This window comes from Heterocephalus glaber, unplaced genomic scaffold, assembly GCF_053883595.1.
Source record: "Heterocephalus glaber isolate CG9 unplaced genomic scaffold, H.glaber_assembly_v1.0 deba00000809, whole genome shotgun sequence".
Taxonomy (NCBI): Eukaryota; Metazoa; Chordata; class Mammalia; order Rodentia; family Bathyergidae; genus Heterocephalus; species Heterocephalus glaber.
Window position 1 is genome coordinate 12,161,852 of NW_028258163.1, and position 26,226 is coordinate 12,188,077.

Genomic DNA, 26,226 nt, shown 5'->3' on the forward strand with positions numbered 1-26,226 from the left:
TGCTGATCATCAGAGGTAGGGTGACTTTGAGTTCAGAGTTGAGATCTAAACTAGGAGATGAGACCAAATAGGTTTTGCTGGGAGGTTTAGGTATTGGCCTGAGGCCTATTATTGAGAACTGTGGGATTCTGGAAGAAATAAATTGGAAATGATAGCTTCACAAACATGAATCAAAGAGAATTATTTAAGAATAATCACTAGTAACCATTTTTGTCAAGAAGAGTTTGAGAGCCAGACTCAAATACTATCTTTTGTGACAGTTACAGTCAGGCATAAGAACCCTTCCTTATAACCTCTCAGCTCTATTCATCTTTTGGTTGGGTTGGCACAAGTGACTCCATTCTTATTTCGAGTTCCTTATTTTTTTTTTTTTTTTGGTACCAGGGATCCAGCTCGGGACCTTGCACTTGTGAGGCAGGAGCCAGAACCACTGAGCTAAATCCCCAGCCCCTTCATTTTTTTTTAATATCCCCTCTTGTCCTGAAGGCATTGTTGATTGATTATCATTTATTATTATTCCTCTGCACAGATTAACAGGCAGACAACAGACAAGACACATAAGACGATTATCTCCCTAGAAGGTACCACAGTACTTTTTTAGGTGAATCACGATAGAGATCTCTTATAATATTTCTGTTATTTTTAACAGTTAAGTTATGCCAATAAGGGTGAGAAGGCATAAAGGGCTTTAGAGTATGGAGGAGGAAGGAGACTGAAAGGGAGTTATCTGATGGGAGAGATACTAGATGATGAACTGGGGCCTGGGGATGGCCAGTACCTAGGCATTTTCAATTTGGGAAAAGTCAGAAAGGGAGAAGGGAACATGAATGTAGATAATGCCCTCCACCCCTGCCACTTCATGGAGGGGAGGACAGAGGCTGGCTGTGGTTCTGGTTTGGGCACAAGAATGGGCAGTGGGCAGAGAAAAAGAGAGTGAAGAGGCAGGGAGTGGAAGGAGGCCTCTGATGAATCAGGTGAAGAAGAAGAGGGTGAGGTGAGGGACACGTGGTGGTGGGTGGCTGTGATCTGTGAGATTAAACTCAGGTTCAAGGGCAGAATCAGAGTAAAGTCTAGGTTGAGTGTGAAGAGGGAGAATTTGGAAAGTAGTACAGGACTGAGAGAAAGTTGACTGAGAAGGTAAAATAAACCTACACACAAGGATCTTTGGACCTCTTGCCATTGTGCTAGATAAATCTCTTTAAGCCACAAAGAACTTGGAAGTCGAAGGTCCCGTGTTGAGGCTATTGATTGTTATCTATTAAAGCATGTTAGAGAAGAAAATAAACTTTTTTGGCTTGATGCCTCCAACTCTGGGGTAGGTTTTTAAGGAGACAGAACAAAGGCATGTTGGGGCAGCCAGAGGATTGAATTGGAATTGTCCATAGTGGAGCAGGTGAGACTTCTAGGCATGTGGAAGAGAAAACAACACAGAGAGAGGGGTATCCTTCTGAGTTTTCTTACGGTAACAGTGGCCACCAACATTGACTAGTGTCCCAAGTATGCTGAGGAGCCAGGCAAAAGGGACAATTCCTAAAGCTGAGAAGGACCAAGGGTGAGGATTTTTGGATGGATGGATGGAAGGATAGAGGCATAGATGGGAAAAAACAGGAAGGTCCTCCAGAGCAGACTTAGTGACTCACCCAACTCTTAGGAGATGACTTCTGGATCAGAGAGGGTGGCTGGTTTTGTGTGGAAGGACAGCAATGGCAAGGGCAGCCTCAGGGATTGGTCATCTCACAAAGCCCTCCAAGGTTTTGGCACCAAATATTAAGTAGATTTAAGGCCAAGAGATGACCAACTGAGCAAAGCAGAAAGATTTGCTACCATGGAAAGTACAACAGTATGTTGAAGGTCTGAAATAGAGACTTCAGCCATCTCCCCCATAGGCAAGGCAGCAGCTTTTAAGCCTGGGATAGGAGTAGAGCTTGTGCTAGGGAATAGGATGAGGGATGAATGGGAAAATTACCTGGCTTTAAACCTAGAATGGAGGTTAGGCTGCTAGAGGGAGGTTTAAACTAACAGTACATGGTGGTGGTGGTGGTGGTCATGGTGGTGGTGGTGGGGACTCCAAACACACATGCTGTAAAGCTAGGCTGAGAAAGCAGTGGCATGAGGTGCACAGAGGAACACAGAAACTGGAAGAGGCTGGGGTGAATTCAGCCCTCAGGCAGGAACCATTGTATGACAATGCCCAGAAAAGCAAAGAAGAACTCAGCATTCACACGCAAAAGCATGAATGTGGAAACAAAATAGGACTTAGTAGTGACAACTTATCCTTCCTGTATCTGGTGGATTCCAATACTGAAGCCCTTGGAAAGAAACCACTCATTAAAAACACAGAGACTGGATCAAGAAAATGTGTGGGTTTTTTTTTTTATAAAATGGAGTACTACTCAACCATAAAAATGAGAAATTAGAGACATTTATAGCTAAATGGATGCATATTGAGGCAAAACTCTTAAGTGAAATAAATAGGACACACATGTGTAAATACTGAATAGTTTCTCTAGTGTGAGACACTGAAAGTGTCAATAAGGACTAAAATGTATAATAGATAATGTGAAATAGGAAGAAAAGGGGCAAAGAGGAAGCGGAAGTGGGAAGGGTAGGGAAAAGGAAAGAAGGGAATGGAATTAATATGAGAAAATGGAAAAATGGAAACAAAGTCTTTGTAAATAGGGAGGGATGGAGGGGTTGCAGGGAGGGCAGGGGAAGGGGAAATAATAAGAACCAAGAGAGATTATGTAAAGGTGCAAATTTCCAATGATGAATGTCATTATATTGTATACCTAAAATGTACCAATGATTAAAATGAATAATTGATAATGCAAAATAGGAAGAAAAGGTCCAAATTGATAGGGGAAGTGGGAGGGGTAGGGGAAAGCAAAGACGGGAAAGGAAAAATGATGAGAAATGGAAAAAAAGGAAGCAAAGTCTTTGTAAATAGGGAAGGGTGGAGGGGGTGAAGGGAGGGTAGGGAATGGGGAAAAAATAAGAACCTAGATGCATCCCGTAAAGGTACAAGTTCCCAAAGATAAATGTAAATGTATTGTATACCTAAAATGTACCAATAAAAGAATTTAAGGGGAAAAAAAAAAGAAATCTCCATGTTAGGAACAAAGTCTTTTCACTATAATTGACCCACAAACTTCAACACATACACACACACACCCATACACACCAATAGAAACAGGAGAAAACAACACATCAAAATGCCTCCAAAAACTCCCATCTCTCCTAAAACTGATCCAGGGAACATTGATGGGGGAGAAAATCAAAAGCCAAACAGGTAAAGGGATGAAAGAGAGAACAAAAAGATCAATATGAGCTCAACAAGCTCAAAGATGATATAACTAAACAGATATTGGGCTTAATAAAACAATCAGTGAGCTTACAAAAGACAGTAATAAAAGGCTAGCCAGCTTATAAAAAAATGATACAAAACATGAATTACTGGTTTAGCAAAGAATTTGAGTCCATGAAAAATACCAAATAGAATCCTGGAGATAAAACATCTCTTGAAAGTATAGGTAACAGAAATGACCACTGTGAGCACAGAGTGTCAGAACTAGAAGATTAGGTCAATGCAGGTGCTAGATAATACAAAGAATATTAATCTGAGATTAATTGGAATTAGTGAAAAATCAGAAAATACACAAATGGCCTAAAAATATATTTATAGAAATAATAGCAGAGAACTTTGCAAACATGCGGACAGAATTTAACATACAGTTAAGTGAAGGATATAGAACCCCAAACACTCACGATCAGAGAAGAATTCCAGCTGGGTGTGGTGGTGCACACTTATAATACCAGCACTGCAGGGAATTGCTATGAGTTTGAGGCCAGCCTGTGCTACGTAGTGAGTTAAAGGCTAGGCTGAACTACATAGTGAGCTCCTGACTCAAAAAAAAATATATATGTATTTTATTTAAAATGTAAAACATCTGTGTTGGAAAAAAATCCATTTATTGCTGGTCTGACAGGAATTCAGGAGTCTCAGCCTCCAAATGAGGGATTACAGGCATGTGCCACCACAGCCAACTATCTTTCTTCACTTTTTCATCTCCCAGAAACAACACTAAGGCCAAGAGAGAGCCCATGGCCTGGCCCTGTCATGGACCCAGATTGTGGAAGGGAATGGTGTGCATGCTGCCCTAAATCAACCATATCCTTGCTGAGGCCTGGTTTTTAGCTCCTCTGTGAGAGTTTGAAAATGGCTAAGAGAAGAAAAAAACTTATAAGTTTGATTTGGGGGCAGAACCAGTAAAACAAGAATTAATGATTGGCCCTTCTTGAGAAGTGAGAACCACATTCCCAGAGGGAAGTCAGCTGCCTCGGACTAGAATGAAGGAAGACACAAACTCTTTAATCCAAAACTCAAAGCAGATAATAACTCTTTAGTTCAAAGCCCAAAGCAGGTCAGACAGTGAGTCAAGCTGCAGTGACTGAAGAACGGCTCCACGTAGGTTGATGAGAAACTTGCCCCCTAAACTAGGTAAGGCTGGACTCCCTTACCTTCTTGTGCCTCTGTAGACCCCCCAACCCATGTGGCTTGTCCTTTAACAGTATTTCCCACAGGTGCTGTGCTGGAGGGGAATGGTGGGGCAACCGGGTAAGGTTCTCCTAAGATGCATGAAACCAACAGACCACTGACCATCCAGGATGAAAGGTAATTTGGTCTTCTGCGGGAAAGAAAGCACTGATGTGCCCACTCTCACATCCCTAATGATTCACAACCCTAAGGGTTAACAGGAGGAAAGCAAGAGGTGGAAAAGGTGTGACCCAAGACCTTTCTAAGCAGATTCTTCTCAAAGTCGTGCCTCCTTGACGACACTCTCATGTGAGGCCTTGGGAGAGGAGAGGTATTGCATGTGGTCTTCCCCTTAGTCTCTTCCTCCTAGAGCGGCTCCCCTTCTTCCAGAGCCCCTAAGAGAATCAATAAACCTACCCGAAAGACAGAGGAGCAGGGACCTGGGACCTGCTCCTGCTCTCCTTGCCTCCCCTCACAGCTGCTACCCCAGTGAAAGTGCCCTTATTGGGCCTCAGTGTGAGACCACTGTTTTCTCCCTCCACACTTTCAGTAGGAAGAGCTGTGGAAAATCCAAGCTAGAAGAAGAGGCAAATTTCACAAGGAGAAAGCAGCCCTTTGGGTGTAGACTGCAGAGGCAGGCGCCCTCCACCCAGGGTACCCGGGGCACACTGGCACACAAGGACGTGAGAATGCTGCACAGGAGTCGGAGACCTCACCGGCTTGGCTTCTGCTTCTGGGGCACAGGTGCTGTTTAATCTGGGCCCGCTCTGGTCTCCTCTCCTGTGTGGTAGGAGGACTGGAGGAAGTTGCCTCCGGTGTTTAAGTCGTCTTTTACATGTTGAAGTTCAAAATCTTTTGTGTGTCATTCAAGACACTTCTACTTTGGCTTTAAATGTTCATTTTGGGGGATCACTACAGCCTCATCTCAGGTCATATGGAGAAGCTCGTCCTGTTCCAAACACACAGTTCTCTGCCTAGTGTCTCTGTGTCTCTTTCTGGCCCTTTTTCTGTCTGAATTGCTCTTCTCTCTCCCCTAAAAATTATATCTTTGAAAGTATTTCCTCCTCAAGGTAGTTTTCTTTGTTTGTTTTTCGGTACCAGGGATTGAACTCCGGACCTTACACTTACAAGAAAGGTGGCAGAACCACTAAGCTAAATCCCTAGCCCTCAAGGTAATGTTTTTGCTCTGAGGCCTTCCTTGACCTTTCCCCCACTCCATTCCTTTCCTCCTATTGCTTCCTAATAATTGTCCTCACTTCTACTTCGGCTCTTACAGAGTCTGGTTGGTATTACAATTTTATGGGCTCCTTCTATTGCACAGAACTCTCAGCACCTTGTGAGTCTGACAGAATCCTGGACTTCATTGCTTCTCAGGAAAAAGACAAGGTGTTTCTAGGCTCCCAGGTTCCTCAGGTGTCCTGCCTTCTCATAACAGCTGTCGTCATTCACATAGAAGTCCTGTCAATATTTACACTTGAGTGATAAGCTGTCAGAGGAGCTGAGCCAAACCAGCTGCCTCTCAGGTGAGGGTGGGAGGTACTGGTGCTGGCCTGGGAGAGCAGCCAAGGGAGGTTCTCCTAAGACAGATGAAATCAATAGACCACTGCCCTGCCAAGCTCAGAGGAAATTTGGTCTTCTGTACTTAAGAACCACAGACAATCACTCTCTGTCTTTCCTCAGACACAGTGCCAATACCTGATCACCACTTAAGAAGACCCAGGGCTGGTACAGGGGTGGGAAGGACACATGGAGAATGAGCCCTGTCCTTGGGACTGAGAAACACTGCTGATGTCAGGAGGCTAGGACAGTGGTGCCAGGCAGGTGCAGGCTCTTCTGTGTGTTCTGGAGGCTGGGCTGTTGACTGCACCTGCTGCACTCACAGGCAAGTCAGGGCCACTTCTGAAAAAGTAGTGCCTGTGCCTCGCTGACCTCAGTCCAGCACTCAGATTCCAGAGCCTCCTGTCTCCCAGGCCATGCTGTATGCGTGTTGGGGTGGGTGCAGAGAGAGAGAGATGAGGTGTCTTACAAAGTGGTCATGATCAAGCTGGGTGTGGCGGAACCTGTAATCCCAGCACTCTGGGACACGGAGGCAGGAGGATCAAAAGAATTTGAGCTCAGTCTGGATAACTTAGCAACCTACTGAGACTGTCTCGATATAAAAAATAAAAAGCTTCTAGAGGTAGCTCAGTGTGAAGGTTCTGGATTCAATCCCCAGTACTGCCAAAAAAAAAAAAAAAAAAAAAAAAAAAAAGAGAGAGAGAGAAGGAGAAAGGGTAGGGGAAGGGAAAGAAGGAAGAGAGAAAGGAGGAGGAGGAGGAATAGGGGGAAAAGAAAGGCAAAGAAGAAGAAATTAAAAGGAATGATAACCGGCAAGGTTTTGAATACTTCCTGTTCTTTTGTAGTTGGTGGCTTGTCACCTTCTGGAATCCCCTGGGCACCATCTTGTTTCTTACCTGCCTGAAACTGGATTGCCTTCCTTCACCTATTTGGCCACATGAGGACTCATCAACAATCTCCTCAGAGAGATTTTGAGGAGAAAAGAAATGCTTCCCTTTCTTCTACAGAAGATAGTCCAGCTGTGAGGTGTGAACAAAACATATGGTGAATGTTTAAATTTAAAGTTTATTGTAGTAAATTATACTTTGCCATTAATCCCCCTCAAAATACTCTCCCCTCACTTCAAATACACTTATCTCATTGTTCTTGCTACTTTCTGAAGCAGTTCTGGAAGTCCTCTTTCCTGTATTAGCTGTCCTGTCATGACTGCCTTAATGTCCTGATTGCCTTCCAAATGTTTACCTTTCATCCTCACTTTGACTTGGGGAAGATCCTGAAATCACATGGTGCCAGGTCCAGTGAATAAGGTGAATAAAGATGCACTGTGATGTTTTTATGGGCTTGCCTGTCCATTGGATGGCACACAGTAGCAGCATTCACTGTGCTTTTGATCATACCTCCTAAGAACATGAAAGAAGACTTCTAGAATTGGTTTTGAAAGTGGAAAGAATAATGGGGTAACTGATTTTGAAGTGAGAGGAATTAATGGCAATATATCTTTTGGGGTTAGTGTCATTGTTTGGGGTTTTTTGTTTTGTTTTGTTTTGTTGGTGCTAGGGCTTGAACTGAGAGCCTCTCATATGCTAAGCAAGTGCTCTACCACTGAGCTACATCTGGGAGAGAGCTCAGAGCGGGAAGGAGCTTGTGAGTAGCTATATGGAAAAGCTGCAAGGGGGAAGCAGCTCAGGAAAGAGGCTGAGACCTGTAGACAAAGCACAGTTTTGCTGAAGTTGCTCTCCAACCTTCACATGCCTGGAAATACCCTCAGATACACTGTCTTGCATATGACTGAGGATCAACCCTTAAATGTATGTGCCCCAAATTCTCTTAGTGTTGGAGGCCGAGAGAGAGGGAAGAGGAACAGTCAGGTCTCAGACAGAGAGACCTTAAGATGGAGACATGTGACTCCCATAGGGCTAGTCTGCTCCCTGACCCGTCACAGGTCAGCATTAACCAAGCAGTGGCCCAGATGAAAAAGAGTTAGGGAAGAGGACCCTGCAGGACAGGACTGAGTTTCTTCCTGTGGGGGAGAAGGAGAAGTTAGAAGTGGAGGAAAAAGTACTGTTATCTCACCTTCATGCCTAGCCAGTCCCTTCTTCCCATATAATCACCCTTTAACAAATGATCTTAAAGCCTGTGTGTAGTCGCATTTGGGATTTCTGCAGGGAAATGGATGACTTGAGAAATGTCGCCTTGGCTATTACCCTATCTTATCTCTGCTGATGTCTGTGTCATTGGGAGCGAGGGGGCAAAGATGCGGCAGGACTGGCTTTGGGTGTCTATGGCTGCTTTTTCCCATTCACCAATCACTGGTCACCTTCCTTTGCTTGCCCAACTTTTCCATCTTATCTTATTCAAATTTTTCTCTCCTTCTTCAATACCTGAGTTTCTCAAGGAACCACAGAATACTACCTGTTATGTGTGTGAATACATACGGTATGGGCATGCATGGAGATTGAGTGTGTGTCCACATATGTGTGTTTTGGGGGGCTGTGCTGAACCTCATGATAAGCCATCCCTGAATTTTCCTGAGCTTTTCTTGCAAAACTATCTTTTCTTCATACATGTTCCTTCTCTGTTCATTTAAAAATCTTGTGGAAATGAACAAAGCCACCCAAAGAGAACAAACAAAGGCTATATATTCAGAGCTTGCTCTAGAAGGGAGTCATCCATCACCACTTGCATGTGGGAGAGACTCAAAGGCACTGGAGGAGTGGAACAGCTTTAGAAGAGAAAGAGGAGGCTTCAGGTGTGCTCTGATTGGACGCTGTTACATGGGGAGCTGTAGGTGGGCTGAGTGGAAGCACCACATATTAAGGCACATATTTGGCCTCTTCTGGTTGGTCCTAACCTGGCAAAGAAGGGGAAAAAATTGGGCAAGTTTTCAGTTATTAATCAAATACTAGCTCTTTTGAGTCAGTCAACACAGGGACCATTGTTTGGTGTCCTGCATTTGCTGCAGAGTGGATCAGCTTCTTGGACTTACTGGTGTAGTCCCTCCCCCGATCATTCTCTTACTTCTTAGAAGTTGAACATCTCAGGAAAGCTAGAACTCCAGTTCTTCACTGCTCAGAAATTGTCCAGTCATCGTCATAGTCAAGTGGAGGGCAAGATCTTCTTGATTTTTCTTTTTTTGGTTTTTTGAGACAAGGTGTTACTATGTAGTTTGGGCTGGCCTTCAACTCACTATGCGGCCCAGGCAGGCCTCGAACTCAAGGCACTCCTCTAGTCTCAGCCCCTGAGTGCTGGGATGACAGACATGCCCAACTTCTTCTGCTGTACATTATGGTGATCATCTGATGAGAAAGTGGATGCATAGAAGCATTTAAAATTCTGGATAAAAAGACTGCAGATCAGTATCAGGACCACTATTACAAAAATAAGAGCAATTAATAGTCTTTCTAAGAAACTTCAAAAGCAAGAACCCCAGTTGGCCAACTCTCACAGGCCTTAGAGATCCAAATAGCTTATCCCATGTCTCATCACATCTGCCCAATTTTCTTTGGTAAAATGATACTCCCAGGTTCACTGCATCTTTGGGTTTCTAATTCTTATGAAAACACCTATGTTCATGTAAAATTATTAATATTAAGCCAGGTATGGTAGTACATGCCTGTAATCCCAGCACTCTGGGAAGCTGAGGTGGGAGGGTTGCAAGTTTAAACCCAACCTGGTGATTTAGCTACTTACCAAGACCTGTGTCAAAACAAAAACAAAAACAACAAAAAACAAACAGCTGGAGGTGAAGCTCACTATAAAGGCCCCTGGGTTAAATTCTCAGTACTACACACACACACACACACACACACATCAAATAAAATGTATATGGTTAGTCTAATTAATTCTGTCTTTTGTTAGTCTAATCCACAGGGCTCCAGCCCTAGATTGTAGGGGAGTGAAGGAAGGTTTTTCTCCTCCCTATAATAATATCAAGTTATCATGCCTCTCACCTGAGATGTATAGCACAATGACCAAGCACCCATCAGTGTCCCCCTGCACCACTTCCAAAGGCCAACACAGTCTCCCCTGCACTAGGGATCAAACCCAGGGCCTTGCGCTTGCTCTACTACTGAGCCATACCCCATCCCTACAGCATCTGGTATTCTGCAGCCTCCTTGTGTATCCCTTCTTTTCCTTTGGTGTATAAAAGCCCAAATCCACTGGATACCATTTGAGGAGATCTTATCCTATAACTAGAATTCTTGTTTCTGGATGACCATTCTCATTTTGGCTTAAATAAACTCTTTGCTCTGACAATCAGTGTGCCTCAGTTGGCCTTTTAGTTTGACAGGGTTGTTGGTGGCTCCCCCCATGGTGAATTAAAATACCAAGGGCTTGTCAGAGTGCCGTGCAGAAAGAGATGGCATGGCTTCTCATAGTTTAGGGGTTCCAGGGAAGGAGACTGCTGGTGAGCTTATTTGAGTTGCAGAAGGCCTCGTTTTATGTTGGAATTGTGATTCTGAAGTCATCTTGCTGGACCACCTCCCTAAATTTATTCTGACACTGGGAATGTGCTAAAGGAATAATCACTTACCGGGCAAGGTGGCACATTGCTGTAATCCAAGCATTTGGGAGACTGAGGCACAAGGATAGCGAAGAGTTCAAGGCCAGCCTGGGCTACATAGTGAGACCTTGTCTCATAAAACCAAAAAAAATAGAATAACTACTTTTCACTGGTGTGGGGGGTGACACCTGTATTTACTGCAGTCTGGGAGGCAGAGGCAGGAGGATAGCAAGTCCAAGCCCAGCCTGAGTGACTTAGTGAAACCCTGTCTCTAAAGAAGGCTGGGGCAGGGGCTCCGGTGGGGTCTAGTGATGTAGCTCAGTGAGAAAACCCTGGGTTGAGTCCCCAGTACCATCAAAAAACAAAAAACAAAACAAAACAAATAACACTGTACCCACTCCCAATATCTTAATGGGATTGAAGAGGTAAGGTCTGGATACTCCTGGACATATCTATAATAAAAAGTGCTTAAGTTGTTTTCAGGACTAACTTTCCAAGAATGGACATGCACAGAAAAAGCTGGCTCAACTGATCAATGGTCTTTTAATGTCACAGATCAAATACTCCCATCGGAACATGATCAGTCCCCAAAGAGCAACATGTGACCTGTGAAGCAGCATGGTGAGTGGCTATGCCTGAGCAGAACCCTAACACTCTGCCCTCCTGCCCTCCAGTCTACAAGCAGCTTCTCCCTTCTCCATTCCTATAAATTCTTGCCCTATCCCCTAACTGATGAAGGCAGACCCGAGTATACTGCTCTGAACCTCCTTGCTTGTTGACTGAACAATAGAGATTTTCATAGTTGGCTTTTGTGAGCATAAGCAGTGAGCCCTTGCTTAGTATCAGGGTTCACTGATACTAAGTATCAGGTGTTGCAAAACTGCATCAGCAGCATGATTTGGGAAATTAGTTATCTCTGTAGCCCACTGTTTAATGAATGAATGGACGAATTCTAACTTGGCCACTCAAGATGGTGTAAGGACAATCTGAAATCATACTGAGATGGTGGCTCATAACATAAGAATTAAAATGGCTACAGAATACTAAGAAAACAGATACATTTTTCTGAATCTTACAGATTTCTCTAAGAGGACTAAGTGGCCACACAGGTATCAGGAATAGAACCTGCCAGAGTTAATAATTTTCTGGAATGTAACAATTCTTAGCATGGCTTAAGAGAAACACGATTGTCTAGTTGGCACCTTGACCTGGACATTGCAATGGACTTAGAAAATTTATTAACCTGACTATCAAATCACTGAATTTACCTTGATCCTGCTTGTCCTGCCCACAGATTGCCCCTTTGTGTTATAAAAGCCTTAATCCTACTGAGCTTTGTGAAACATTTCCCCAGTTTCTGAACTGAGCCTGTGTTTTATTGATTCACAAATATATTCTGTCCCCAAATGAGATGATGTTTGCTTTTACTTCTTTACAATTTCTTGTTTTGCAAGGCTGGGGAAGTGAGTGGACTACAGGAATGTGAAGCTAAGCTAGTGTCACCATCCTTCTTCCTTACCCTCCTCTCATGTCCAGCGGCACATGCACTAGAGGTGAGGTTGATTGCAGTTGGATGCCACATAGCAAAGCGACTCTGAATTTCCTGAAAGGATTTTGTTCTTCCCACCCAAAGTCCTCTTGTCATCTTCCTCCTCTTTTTTTCCTCCCTGAGACTTCAAAAAGGATGCTAACTTCAGCTCAGGTTTTCAGCAAAACAGAAGTGTGGAGTTTCTTGACTCCACTCCCTTCAGGAAGCAATTCAAAGATGTCACTCAAACAGAGCCTCGGGAGGTGACTGGCCACCCATGGAACCATCTCGGGAGCCACTGATGCTCTTTAGGTCAGTCCACTGCTTTGAGCTCTCACACATCTTATTTTATGTCAACCCAACAATAAATCTAAGAAGTACATACCATTCTCATTGCAGAAAAGAAGAAACCGAGGAACAGAGAAATAAATTTCTATAAATTGCTCAGCTCTTAAGGTGCTGAACCAGGATTTGGACTGAGGCCATTTGAATTCAGAGAATGGAGGATTATTTTGGTATTTCTTACTCTAGAGGTATAAAAGATGTTTCTGAGAGATAAATAGGTCTTTTTGTAGGAGGTAATTGTAATTGTGCTGGTTAAATATATATATATAGTGGATCCTTGACTTATGAATTCAATTCGTTCTCAAGGGTTGGTTGTAATTCAAGTTGGTCAGGTTCCTCTACACAACCTTCAAAGTCTCTCTCCCGTATACAGGCAGATCTCAGTGTCCTTAGAGAGACACTGGCCCAGGATTTCTCAATTAACCCCACATAGGAAAGGATGTTGTAATGTTCCTTCCAGAACTCTTTGAGGGTTAAATCCGTATCTGAGACTATCTGAAGCACAAGTGGCCAGCACTCCGGTTGTAACTTAAGACTTTGTTCCTAAGTTAAAACTAAAATTCCGGTCATATTTTAGGCCAGTGATAACTCAAGGGTCCACTACATTTTTTTTTTCCCATATGTTTTCTCTGAAAAGGATTTGGGGTTTTGGTTTATCTTTCTTCCCTTTACTCAGGTCTGACTTACAGGGTCAGTGGTCATTGTGGATAAAAAGTGCCCAAGCACCCTCAGGGCACAGGAGGGACATGGAGGCAGTGGAAAGTGCCAGGTAGGCCCGCCCTAGAGGCCTCCTCGTCCTCCCAGTCCTGACACCCTCTCCCTTTCTTCTCCAGGACTGGGAAAGCTTCTGGCTGAAGACAGAGAAACCCTGTTTCCTCTTTCCCTCCTAGGACAGATGCTGTTGGAAGATGTGGAATTCTGGCAAAAAACCATTTCAAGACCCCTGGGGAGGGAGGACTTCACTCACTCATTAGCACCTTATTTGCCCTTTGTTAACCACCAAGTGAAAATAACAGTCAAAGAAGTGACAAGGACTTTGTCAGGTGTGTGAGGCTTGGGTGCCCATCTGTAGTGTGTTTCCCTGCAGCTGCCTGTGCATCAGCAGATGGATGAGGTTCACATGGGAGACAGTCTGACAGTCAGAGTCCCTCTCTCCCCAGCAAGCATGAACAGGGGTTGGGCTGGCCTGATACCCACTCTTTCCACACAATGTTCTTATTTTTTATCTGATTGGAACCCAAAACGCTCCTCCCACTTTTCTTGGTAGCCAAACCCCTCTGAGATCTGTATAAAGACCTTGCCCCAAAGACTGAGTGCAGAAACTGACCTTCTACTCTGGAGTCCCAGGTGAGTGGCCCAAGCGGTAGTCTCAGGAGCTGCCACTGGTGGAGGGCTGAGGAGGAGGGAGCTAAGCTGGGTGGTGCACTGAGAAATCTTGGGCTCTCACTAGCACCAACAATTCTTGGACCAGGGAAACATCCACCGGGGCAGAGTGGTGGTCATGGGAGGGGCAAATAAGCAGGTACAAAGAGGTCATGGGCTGCAGGAGGAGCCCCCAAGTTGAGGAAAGCCAGCATCTCTCCTTAGAATACAATAGAACCCCTTTATGATGCCAGTGTCAGGCACTGGACTGTGCTTCCCTTGTGCTTTAAGCCAACAGGATGTCACCCAGCATCCTGGATGTCATGGCAATAACTCACTGATAAAATTTGCCTCACCATTTGCTCAAAATGATCTTCTGATGAGCCATTTAAATACTGGGGTTAAGTGTAGTTTATTTTTCAAATGTATTTTAGATGAAAGAAAATCCAGTATTCAAATGAGGCACTACCAGTATTTTAGGTGACATTAAGTTACCACTGAAAAGAAAGGGTGGATTCTCTATGACTACTGAGAGTACAGTGCACTTGGAGAAGGCTTCATTTAGTCTCATTACCTGGGCAATCTCTGGAAAAGACCTGTCTTCTGGGAAAGGAGACTGTGCTGAGAAGCAGCAGGTGGGAGCGAGACCGCAATATGTAAAAGCCTGCTCTTCCTTCCCTTTCCCTTTCCCATTAGGCCCCCCCAGGACAGTGAGGTCACCATGGCTCTGGAGAAGTCCCTGGTCCTCTTCCCACTACTTGTCCTGGTGCTCCTGGGGCTGGTGTGTGTCCAGCCTTCCCTGGGCAAAGAATCCTCTGCCATGAAGTTCCGGCGGCAGCACATGGACTCAGAGGGTTCCCCCAACACCAACGCCAACTACTGCAATGAAATGATGAGACGCAGGAATATGACGGAGGGACGCTGCAAGCCCGTGAACACCTTTGTGCATGAGCCCCTAGCAGATGTCCAGGCTGTCTGCTTCCAGAAAAATGTCGCCTGCAAAAATGGGCAGACCAACTGCTACCAGAGCACCTCCAGCATGCACATCACAGACTGCCGCCTGACGAGCAACTCCAAGTACCCCACCTGCTCCTACCGCACCAGCCAGATGGAGAGGAGCATCATCGTGGCCTGTGAGGGGAACCCGTATGTGCCAGTCCACTTCGATGCTTCTGTGGAGTCCTCCACCTAAGCCAGAGCAGGGAGACACCCATCTCACCCCTTCTCAGCATTTCAACACCCACCTTTCCCCTCGTCTCTCTTTCCCCCAAAGAAATACCTGTAGTTAGGGCTCCTGTCCAACACACACATGCTTCCCTCTCCTCAGTCCTGCTTCTGCATGGCTTTGGGGCTGAGAGTGGGTGGTGAGGTGGGCTCCACATTAACTCCTTCACTGCTTCTTTCAATAAACACGGTTTCAGTCCCTTAATTCCTGAAGCATCCTTCCAAGGTACTGTTTCTAAGGTACCTTCCAGCAAGGAGTAAGACATGAAAAGCTAATTCCTTTTGGTGAACAGCAAATGGAGAAATTAAATGATCCTCCCACTCTTGGATTTCAGTGCTATGAGAAAATTTCCTTCCTATGGATTACTTGATGTTGAGTATAAAACTTTTAAATATGTGATGTTGGTAAAAAGGAGCAACAACTGGAGACATTGTAGTCCTGGTTAAACTGATAAAAGTGACACTCAGATGTCATAATTCTCTAGCATAGAACCAGGGGGAGCATGGCCACAGGAAGACCCTGCATGGCCTCACTATGAGATGGAGTCTATGAAATTATGATCCTAAATTTCTATTTTATTTGTTCAGTGAGCTACTTCCACATCAGAAAAATGACTCTTAGAGAGTCAGAACCTTAAACCATAGAGCTGAAAGACCTTAGAGGTCATGGAATTGAGGGATACCAAGTAGATTTCAGCCTGAAGGTAGACCTCCCTAAGACTCGGCACTGGTGCATTTGCAAACTTCACAAAACTGTTTCCTGGTAGTTCCTCTGCAAATCATTCAGTAACTTTAGATTTTTGTTTGTTTGTTTGTTTCTTTGTAGGTTTTTTGTTTGTTTGTTTGGTTTTGGTACCAGGGATCAAATTCAGGTCCTTGTGCTTTTGGGGCAGGTGGCTGAACCACTGCGCTAAATCCCCGGCCCTCCTTGTGGGTTTTTAATAAGTGTATATGGGAAGGTGTCTTCTCAGATTCCTTCCTTCCTCCTCATGTTCTTTCCCATTCCCTTATTTTTTCTTTGTTTGTGGGGGGGGGAGGTTACCGGGGATCGAACTCGGGTCCTTGTGCTTGAGAGGCACGTGACACAACCACTGAGCTAAATCCCCAGACCTCCCTTATTTTTTTTTTTTAAATAGACTCTTTCAGAGAAATTTTGGGTTCATAGACTGATTAAGCCATGATTGTCTTCATAGTTTATGATAAAGGAGTTGTTAATCTGCATGCGTTGCTCTACTAAGTGTGGTGGCAGTGTTTTCAAGCTCATCACACTCTTACTTTATTCTCCAGTTTCTTCTTGCTGCAAGTCTGGGGAGGGCCTATGCTGAGGGTCAGTTTCCTTCCCTTTTCACTCATCCTGCATGTGGTAGATAATTGGGTGGGGCCCGTGGTTGAGTCCCAGCCCTATTACAGCTCTCTGTGTCCCTGAGCAACTCTGTATCCCTCTCTGAACCAGTTTCCTAATCCAGGGGTAGAGGCTCGATGATCCCAAAGTCCCCTTACACCTGGGATTTTCCAGTTGTATATTTGCCCACATTTTACCAGGGCTGGGCTGTGGCGTGCACTTCTTAGTTTTGCATAGTTAGGAATCTCTAGAAAAATCACAGGTTGAGATCTGAATTAGTTACGATGGATACTTTCAGCATAAAGTCACTTTGGAGGTCTTGATCATCTTAGCAGATATTCAATACCTCACCCGGGCAGATTTTCCTTGCAGATCACTTTAGACAGCCTCCGAGAGTCAAAGCTCCCAGTTTGCCTCTGCCTAGGCTCACAGGTCTCCCCAGGCCCTGAGAGCCCATGGGGACTTTTGCCTTGGCTTGAAGCCCACATCAAGGAGAAGCTGATGTGCAGGTGAGATCAGAGCAGCAGTGAAAAAACACAGGAGTGGGTCAGGAAGTTTCCTGGCTTCGTTGGAAACCTGCCCATGAAGGTGTAGTGCAGGGCCACACTCCTGACCAGCAGGGGAGACTTTCCTCCTCACCGCTCCTTCCTTGCTCACAAGCACCATCATATAATTACTTAAGGGGAGAGCCCTGAGACATGGGAACATGGGATTGTTGTAAAATAGGGACAATATATGTTTGCATGGGATTTGACTATGGGTGCACAGGCTATAGATCTGTAGAATTAAGGAACATCAGTCTAGGAATGACCTCTTGTCATCTGACTACAAAATATTCACCTTAAAGACATCTAAAACCTAGACATGAAAACAAGAATGGAATAAAGAAAACCAGGTCTGGAGACAGACAGGTACATGCCTATAATCCCAGCTACTCCAAAGGTGGAAGCAGGAAGATTGCAAATTTCAGGCCAGCCTGTGTAGCTTAGCAAGACTTTGTCTCAAAATATTGAAAACTTAATGCAAGACTAATGATGTTTTTTGTTATAAAGAATCCACTTGTCAACAAAAAACAGGCTCTACATTGTGAGAAAAAGACAAGTTTATTCCAGTGCACAGGGACTAGAAATCAGGAGATTTTAGCAGCTACCTGGGAAAAGTCAAGTTTATCACACCTGTGTGTGGATGGGCTGACAATGGGAGAGAGAGATAATGGCAGCTAGCTGGGAGATTTCATCCCTGAAAGGATGGGTTAACACCAGGGAGAGAGATTAGCAATTAACTGGGAAAGGAATTAGGGTTATCTAGGTATTGAAGGGGCTAAGGAATCTGGGGTGACATATTTATGACTTAGCTGCCCAAGGACCCTCTGTTTCGGTATGAATACAATTACAGGATTGTTTGGGACCAAGGGGTTGAAAGCTATATATTTCACTCCATTTGCCTCACTTACTGGAAAGCTGCTGGTATTTGTTAAAAGCAGCCTGTTTATTTTTCCTGTTGACTTAGGGCAGGTCTGACAGTTTTGAGCATAGTGGTGCACATCTGTAATCCCTCACTCAGGAGTGTAGGGTAGCAGGATCATGAATTCAAGGCCACCTGGGAAACTGCCAGATCCTGTCTCAAAATAAAAAAGCAAAAGGGCTGGAGATGTAGTTCAGCACTCCCTGGGCTTAATTCCCAGCATCCCAGCCCTAATCCATCCTTTGGGGGAAAAGAAAGTACTATCACCTCTCTGTCTGAGGGATCACCATCACCTCCAAATGAGTACAGACAATGGCTGTAAGGAACTAATTAAATGATGAGGCAAGTTTAAAGGGATTGAGGACTTCCTTGGTTGAAGTCTCAGGAACATAGAGGCAAGGAAAGTGGCTGAGTTCTCAGGAGGACCTCAAAGGCGGTCTTGAGACCTAAGAACAAAGTAGTTCTCCTTAGAATACTGGCAGGTGATGATTTGAAAAGGGACAGAAACAATTACACTCACTAGCAAGCAGTAGGAAGTGGTTTTATTATTGTGAATACAGTGCATTACAGTTTGGCAAAAGTCCCAAGGCCTATGTCCCTCTTCCCCCTTTCCGTATTTGCCTTGCTTCAACACAAACAGATCTCCAAAGCAGAGAAAATATATAAACATACGTATTATTCCCAAGTCTAGTCCAATATCCGAGGTACTCCTAACTTCTCATCACCTTCTTTCTTCAGAGGGAGAAAGGACATTAAATAAGAAAACCAAAAGCAGAAAAAACTTAACAGAAATTGTGTCAAAAGAAAGGAAATGTAATCAAACCCTTAGACAATCCCATCTAAGTGTACAGGAACCAGTGGATAGGGAGGGTCATTCTTCCGAGGTGGTTCGCAGGCCACAATGAAGAATTTGATCTGGGGAACATCTTTATACGGACAGTGAGGATACTTCCCTCTGGTGAGCCTGCAGATAGTCAGGTTGACAGGACTTGCACTCTGGTGGCAGTTTTTCTGACCATTCTTGCAGGTGACATTGGGCGAGGTGCAGGAATCACTCACATTTTGGAAAGAGTCATGCAGAAAGGTATTTGTAGGCTTACAGTGCCGGGTATAATTGTTGACACCACTCATTGCCTTGTCACATCGGAGAGGACTCGGCTGTACGTGCTGGATTTCAAACCATTGAGCCTTCGTGAGTTTCTTAGGCAAAGCCCACAATGGACACGGTAGCACAAGTAGCCCCAGCAGCAGTAGGAGAGGAAATCTCACATCTCGAACCATCTTTTCTGGGTAGGAAAAGGAAAGATCATGGTAATAATAGAAGCAATAAAAGCAAAATTATTAATCATAACTATTTATATTCTTGTTTTTCCTTTAAAGATTTCATAGCTCTGAAAAAATTTCTCCCATGTAGTCTCACAATTCCAGTGAAAGATTGTGAGGTGAGCAGACCTTTCCCTTGATTGGCATAGCCCATTCCCCTCTCTGACCTGTACTCATGCATGCAATAACCCTCATAACCTGGGTTTTTCACCTCCTCCCTCCTGAGATGTTGACCTTCATCTCTGACCACCTCCTCCCAGCCGTCTTCACTGCCCTGCTCATCCCAGCCTGAGGTTCTCCCCTCTTACCGGTGTGTGTGCTGGGTTCCTGGTGAGCTCAGAACAGTGCTTAGTCCAGGTTCAGAAGATTCCTTCTGCTTTTCTTTTCCCCAGCCCACCAGTGTTGCTTGTGCTGGGCAGGGGAAGACAAATTCTGAAACCCAGGAAAGAGAAACCTGCCTCTTAGCAGATGTGAACTCCTTCTGCAGTGAGGATGAGAATCTGGATCTTCTTAAATCTCCTCTTCAAGGTCATATCATTATCACTATTAATAGACAAAGAATTCTCATTTGCAGAACAAGATGACTCAAAACAGTTTTAGGGAACTGATCCCTTCCTGCTAAATGTTTAGTGCTTCTTTCTTTTTTTTTTTTGTTGTTGTTTTTTTGGTACCAGGGATGGAACTCTGGTCCTTGTGCTTGCGCAGCAGGCATCGAAACCACTGAGCTAAATCCCTGGCCAGTGCTTCCTTCTTGATTGGCAGCCTGTTTGCACTTCACATGCACTTCCTGCCTCTAGCCTCTCTGGAGTTCACTACTCTGGTCCTCATGGAAGCCCCTAAGGCTCGAGATAAGGACATCTGTATGCACCAACTCCAAGAAAAGAGTCACAGGGCATTTGGGAAGAAATATGTGTGTTGCACATTAAAGGTATGTTTATTGTCATCCATGGTGGCACACACCTGTAATCCCAGCACTCAAGAGGCTGAGGCAGGAGGATCTCTGTGAACTCAAGGCCAACCATGGCTGCATAGTGAATTCAAGGTCAACCTAAACTACAAAGTGAGACCTTGTCTCATACCAAACAAACAAAAGGGCATGTTTACTATTTCATTATACATGTGGCTTAGCCTGGGTAGAAGGTTAAGGGTACTTAGTTTGTGTCCTTTCAGAGAAGTCTCATGGGTCAAGCAGCTAGTTTTATTGTAACGATACCACAGATCTAGATATCTCATTTTCTGTCAGTTCAGCCTTCACAAACAACTTTACAGAGTTTATTAAATGAGGTGTGGCAGATTAGGGTGTGGCAGAGGTGGCTGGAGAAGTAGGCTGACTAGTTAATTACAAAACGCCCAAGACACATGCACAGAACAGTTCCCAAAGCCCTGCACACAGACTTCTTGCAAGAACTTGGGTAGTTTTGGCTAGGAAGGACTAGATTGGCCTGAGGAGCAGGTGATACAAAAGGACAGTCGTCACTGAGCTCTTCACAACTGTGTTCTCCCCTGCAGGGTGGTCCACAATCAGGCTGTAGAGTAATTCTTTTCCTAGTTTTGCTTGGCCCAAACTTGCTCTGCAGAACATGTTTCTTTCCTACCTTTAATAAATGTAAGACCTTGCTACTGTTTGCATTTCGCTTGACCGATTGTTTGCTCAAGTCAGAAAGAACCTAGAAACCACCTCTAGAAAGAGACTCCAGCACCCCAAATCCCACTAACTAAAAGGGAACTTCCTCTCTGGCCCCTGAACTTCCATAATTGAGTCCTTGAAATAAATGAACTATAGCTAGATGAACAGGAGAAAGATTTATTTACCAGCATGTACATGGGAGTTATAAAAAATAGACGCAACTCAGGGGGCTGAAGGGCAAATAACATTTGTAGCTCCAGAAAGGGATTGGGATTCTGGGGGAAGTGGTATCCATTTATGGGAGATTCGAGGGAGTAACTGCTTGACAAAGACTAATTTTCTATGAACATAAAATATCTCAGGTACCCTGGCACAGTGGCACACCCCTGTAATCCCAGCAGCATTCAGGAGGCTGAGGCAGGAGAATCACCGTGAGTTCAAGGCCACTCTGGCTACATAGTGATTTCAAAGACAACCTGAAATACATAGTGAGACCCTGCCTTCCCCCCGAAAAGTACTGTAAAATTCTCAGGTCAAAGAGCTCGGAAGAATTCAGAAGAATAGATGGTTGTTTGCGACAATCTCTTGCTAAATTAGTACTCCCCAAGGGACCTAGCTGAATTTCTACCTACTCTATTCTTTGAGAACAGGATGCTCAAGGCCAGAAGTCTCTCCTCAGCAGGGCTGGCCAAAACCAGTTAGATGTAAGAAGGCTGCCCTAGGGCCCGCCAGACAGTCCTTAGCTTCATTATATCCTCTTCTCCATGCAGACTCTGCCTGGCTCAGAGCAGGAGACTGTTCCCGGGATAAAATCAAACCAAACCAGTCAAAAAACCCAAAACTTCATAATAGTGCCCCTGCATGTTAAATGACACACACCCTTGCACCATGACAGTTGCCATGCAGAGAATCCAAAAGGACCATAAAAGCAGCGAAAAGAAGCGGCATCTGATTCTCCATAAGATCTCTGCTCCTTCCCAGAAGAGACATTAAAATTCCTTCCCTTCATTAGCTTCTCATTATAACTCATTTCTTTTACACTATATTTATAATTTGCTACATCCCCCCAAATCAAGATGTTGATCTGCTTGCTTTGCAAGTCTATTTCCCATTTCTATTCTTGACCAAGAATAAACATCTGCCTCATTGCTCAATCGGTGCTTGGTTTTCTTGCTGGCTGAACAGTTCTAAGATGGCAAAAGGACCCAGTTTGGGGTCATAAATTGGCAACAATCATGGACCTTTGGTCTTCTTTGCTGTGAGTTCATCTTTTCTGTTTACAAAGAGTTCCAGGAAAAGGTGTCTGTCCATGACAATTACATTCTTACAGGGGGAACTTTCCTTCAAATACAGAACCTCCGAGAAAGCCCCACTGTGCTTCCAAAGGGAAAGAAGAAGACAGGGCTGGGAGATCAGAGAGGCCTTGGTTCTCCCGTTGTTCAAAGCACTCAACACAGCTGGGCAGGTAGCACATGCCTGTAATCCCAGCGCTCTGGGAAACTGAGGCAGGAGCTCAGCCTGGGAAACTTAGCAATGTCGAGAGACTGAAAATAGAGAAGGGGTGGAGATGTAGCTTAGTTCAAGGAATCTGGGTTCAACCACTAGTAACACAAACAAAACTTACCAAAACAAAAATCAAATGCCCCAAACACTGAGCATGCTAAAGCATCACTTAGAATGTCATTTTCTGAGACCGAACAGAATTCGAATCTAAATTCAAACTGTGACTGAAAACAATGGATTCACTGCTTGAGTGCAAAGCCAATAACTGTAACAGGGAGATAAAAGAGTAGAGAGGTTTCTTACCCCAAGTAGGGAGAATACTGACGTTATTTTGTAAAGCAGTGTCCTCCCCAAAGCAGAAATCGGGCAGCCCTTCCAGAAAAACAACTTTGAAAGCATGAAAACAGCCTTCTAGGGGGCAGCAGTCCAGCCCCTCAGAGTATAGGAGCTTCCCCCAAGAAGTGCCCACCTTGCCTAGCAGCTAATCTCCCCCTTGTCTGAGTTATTTATCCCTGATTTTTTTCTCATGTTTATAAGAGATACACGTTAACGAACTTTCATTTGTTTTCTTAATCTGATTTTTGTTACATGGACTTGAAACAAGAACCTAGAAGGATAGAAGGAAAATATTTTTTCCTTCTCTATACTGCATTTAGAGATCATTTACCAGCTAGGTGTGGTGGTATTCACCTATAATTCCAGGTTCTCTGGAGGCTGAGGCAAGAGGATCCCCAATTCAAGGCCAGGCTAGGCAACTCAGCAAGATCCTACCTCAAAGTTACAGAAAAAGAAAAAAGGCTAGGGATGTTCTTTTGTACTTCCTGTGTTCCGTCTCCAGGAAAACACACACACACACACAAACACACACACACACACACAAGTGCGCGCGCCTGTGCATGCAAACACAGCATTTACAAAGAGAAAAAAAATTGTATGCCTGATATGTAAAGTGACCACTGATGAAGAACTAGTGGCTTAAAACTAATCTCTTTTGATTCTGATTGATATAGGTCATTATCTTGGTATCAACTCATCTCGAAGTTCACTGAAAAATTGCAAAGCTGAGAACTGTCGTGGGAACATGATAATCAACCTAGATACACTGCCTACTGACGGAGGCCAGAGTCCTAAGGTGTCCAGTGATCTAATTAAAAGTATTGATACCTTGGTCTTTCTGACTGTTTCAACGTTGGTGTTATGCAACATGGCTGAGATCAAAGAACGTAAGAAACTCGAATGCTTGCAATTTATCCTGCCACTATCTCCTCTAAGCAAACTTGTACGGAGAGAATTGTTTTCTGACTGTATTTGTCTCCTTCACTTTGCAAAAGAATTCATGTGGACTCTACTGACTTGTGCTCCAACATTTCCTTCTCCTCTTTACATCCTTATAACAAATTGCCAGTCTCATTCTTAAGGAGTATAGTGTTTACAAATCTTCCAACCCTACCTTATTTCTCTGCCAAGTGAGAATAGTTATTAGCAGAGAAACGCCTTTTTTTTCTAGTATTTTCTACTTCATGTTTTCTTCTCTAAGGCAGAAAAAGAAATCCACCAACTCATCTAAAATGAATTGGCATTCTTAGAAACACTCTTACTGCATAATTCCAGTAGGGGCATCTGTCAGTCTGTGGTTAATAGAGAAAGGGTCCTTTGTGATTTTTGCTGATAAGAGCTTCCACACATATGACAGCCTATTGTAGTTTTATATTAGAAATGCCCATGTTCCCAGGCGTGGCAGTGCTTGCCTGTAATCCCAGGTTTGTGAGAGGCTGAGGCAGGAGGATTACAAATTCAAGTCCAGCCTGGGCAACTTAGTGTGTTAGCAAGACCCTAGCTCAAAAAAATTTTCTTTCTTAAGGCTAGCAATGTGGCTCAGTGTGAAGACCCTGGATTCAATCCCCAGTGGTGGAAAAAAAGAAAAGAAAAGAAAAGTTTCCAGTCTCCTGGAGTGAGGAAAAGCAGAAGATTGATGAATATATGTCTGTTTTATCAAAGCCAAATTCAAAATTCCAAGCCAAAAGATGGAAAATGAAAAAACCCTCTGCCTCTGCCTCCGATCTGGGTAGAACTAGGGATGCCACCACATCCAATGGCTAGGTCAGAACTTGTCTCCAGCTTAGCATATAGACAGTTACATCCCCATCAGATATACAAACATATATATTTAGACCTACACATAAAATGCACCTTAAACATGTGCACAACTATATTAATTATACTTTATATTACATCAAACACATTGCTCATTACCAAAGACACAACATAAACGCTGTACAGTGTGTATTTATATTTCTCACATATTAGAACAACATGTTTTACAGAAGAAAAGATGGTTCAGGTTGCGTGGGTATAATGATGTCACTATCAGGAAATGCTTGAGAATGCTGAGCCTTTAAAAAAATGTAGGAGTAAATTAGGACAGAATATTGGTTTATGCAGAGAATAGCCCAGGATGTTCTTGAGTAGAATCAAGAAAATATGTTAGTACACACTTATAATCCCAGAACTCAAGAGGTTGAGTCAGGAGGATTGGGAGTTCGAGGCCAGCCGGAGCTACATAGTGAATTCAAAGCTGGGCTGAACTACATAGTGAGACATTATCTCAAGAAGAAGAAAAGAAAGGATGAAAGAAAGAAACTGTGTGGTACATAACTCTAAATAACTGGAAAACATTGACACAGAAATGCAAACTGGGGAGTGGCTGGCTATAGCAGTAGGCAGGGACCACTGCTTGAGACCACTAATTATCAAAGCCTGGGGATGGAGTAGGCTTGCTAGTTGAAGATGGGCTCTATGAGCTTCACGTCTTCTATGTTATCGACATACTCCTTTATGTTACAGTGGAATTGAATATAGTTGAGCTCCTGCTCTCTCTGTAGCTATTTGTAAAACTCTCCCAGTGACACTTGAGCACTTTGATTGGTACCTGGGGCCATACATATACATTCCTGTTGTGGTCGTTCCTGTTGCTACTATAGCATATGTGCTCCACTTTGTACCATGAGATATAAATGAACAGGTGAAGAATCTTGTGCTTCACAGCTTCTCTTTCGTTCAGGAGGAAGTCACATTTGTATGCACTGAATTCTTGGCTTGGACATAGGTGGTGGTCTTCCATAAATTTCTGCCTGGAAATGTCTTTGCTCGGTGCAAGTAGCCTGCATTGGAGGCCAAGCAGGGTCAAGAGAATGCCCCAGACCTTCAGAGAGGATGTCATCTCAGTGGCCAGGGCCACCTGTATGTGCATGGGGAGAAGAAAATAGTAATGAGATAGTGCCCTGAGGCCTGATCTCCAATTGAAAATTCCTAGCCTAATTTTACTACAGTATTTAGTTCTCAGACCAGAAGGTAAAAATTCTTATTAGATAATAAAGCCAATGGAAAATAAAGATATGTTGCAGACTGAGTCAGCCAAGAACAAAATTGGAAAAAAGTAGAGGAGGTTTACTTTGAGAATTGTAAGCACTTCCTATTTGTCCCTCTTCCACTCAGCCCTTGAGGAACCCATCTCCTCTAGCTAAATGCTCTGCCCCAGTTTACTCTGAGGAGAGCATGTGTCCAAAAGAAAATAGTATTTCCAATTCTATGTCTGGAAAATGGAAAGGGTCATTACTTTTTAAGGCAAGATAGGAGATGAGTAATTACTTGGGAGGTATTTTTTTAGGTTGGAAAGCTTTGGATACCTGAAATGACATCACAGGCTGCAATTATATTGGTGGTACATGATGATATTTTTCTGGCCTTGACTCCCATACAATAGAACCTGGGTGAAACACACTATCACTTCTAAACCAACTACCATATTCCTTCTCAGTGGCCATTTCTCTGTCATCATTATAAATTATCTTGATTTTCCAGCTGCTTATTAAAAGTATCATGATGAAGAAACTTCAGGGGTTTGTTGGTTGGT

General features: G+C 43.9%; 3 protein-coding genes across 4 annotated transcripts; 1 reads left to right on the top strand and 2 right to left on the bottom strand.

The window, feature by feature from the left end:
- The first annotated feature begins 12,522 nt into the window (after positions 1-12,522).
- On the top strand, positions 12,523-16,003 carry Rnase1 (ribonuclease A family member 1, pancreatic). Of its 2 annotated transcripts, XM_087207558.1 has the most exons (5): positions 12,523-12,656; positions 13,145-13,237; positions 13,359-13,511; positions 13,736-13,815; positions 14,527-16,003. In XM_087207558.1, exon 5 carries the CDS (start codon positions 14,552-14,554, stop codon positions 15,020-15,022), a length of 471 nt encoding a protein of 156 aa, XP_087063684.1. In that variant the 5' UTR covers positions 12,523-12,656; positions 13,145-13,237; positions 13,359-13,511; positions 13,736-13,815; positions 14,527-14,551; the 3' UTR covers positions 15,023-16,003. The 2 variants fall into 2 exon arrangements, with proteins under 2 accessions (XP_087063684.1, XP_021100252.2); XM_021244593.2 differs by lacking the exon at positions 12,523-12,656 and having other exon boundaries at positions 12,695-13,511.
- A 2,382-nt stretch (positions 16,004-18,385) lies between these two features.
- On the bottom strand, positions 18,386-19,680 carry Rnase6 (ribonuclease A family member 6). The gene is made up of 2 exons (XM_004864992.3): positions 19,492-19,680; positions 18,386-19,146 (listed from the first exon to the last, which is right to left on the bottom strand). The coding sequence occupies exon 2, from the start codon at positions 19,139-19,141 to the stop codon at positions 18,686-18,688; it is 456 nt and encodes a 151-aa protein (XP_004865049.1). The 5' UTR covers positions 19,142-19,146; positions 19,492-19,680; the 3' UTR covers positions 18,386-18,685.
- A 5,286-nt stretch (positions 19,681-24,966) lies between these two features.
- On the bottom strand, positions 24,967-25,556 carry LOC101712706 (epididymal secretory protein E3-beta). The gene is given in 2 exon segments (XM_013065667.2): positions 24,967-25,176; positions 25,179-25,556. Coding segments are annotated over 2 exon segments (441 nt in total). The 5' UTR covers positions 25,534-25,556; the 3' UTR covers positions 24,967-25,090.
- Between the last annotated feature and the right edge of the window lie 670 nt (positions 25,557-26,226).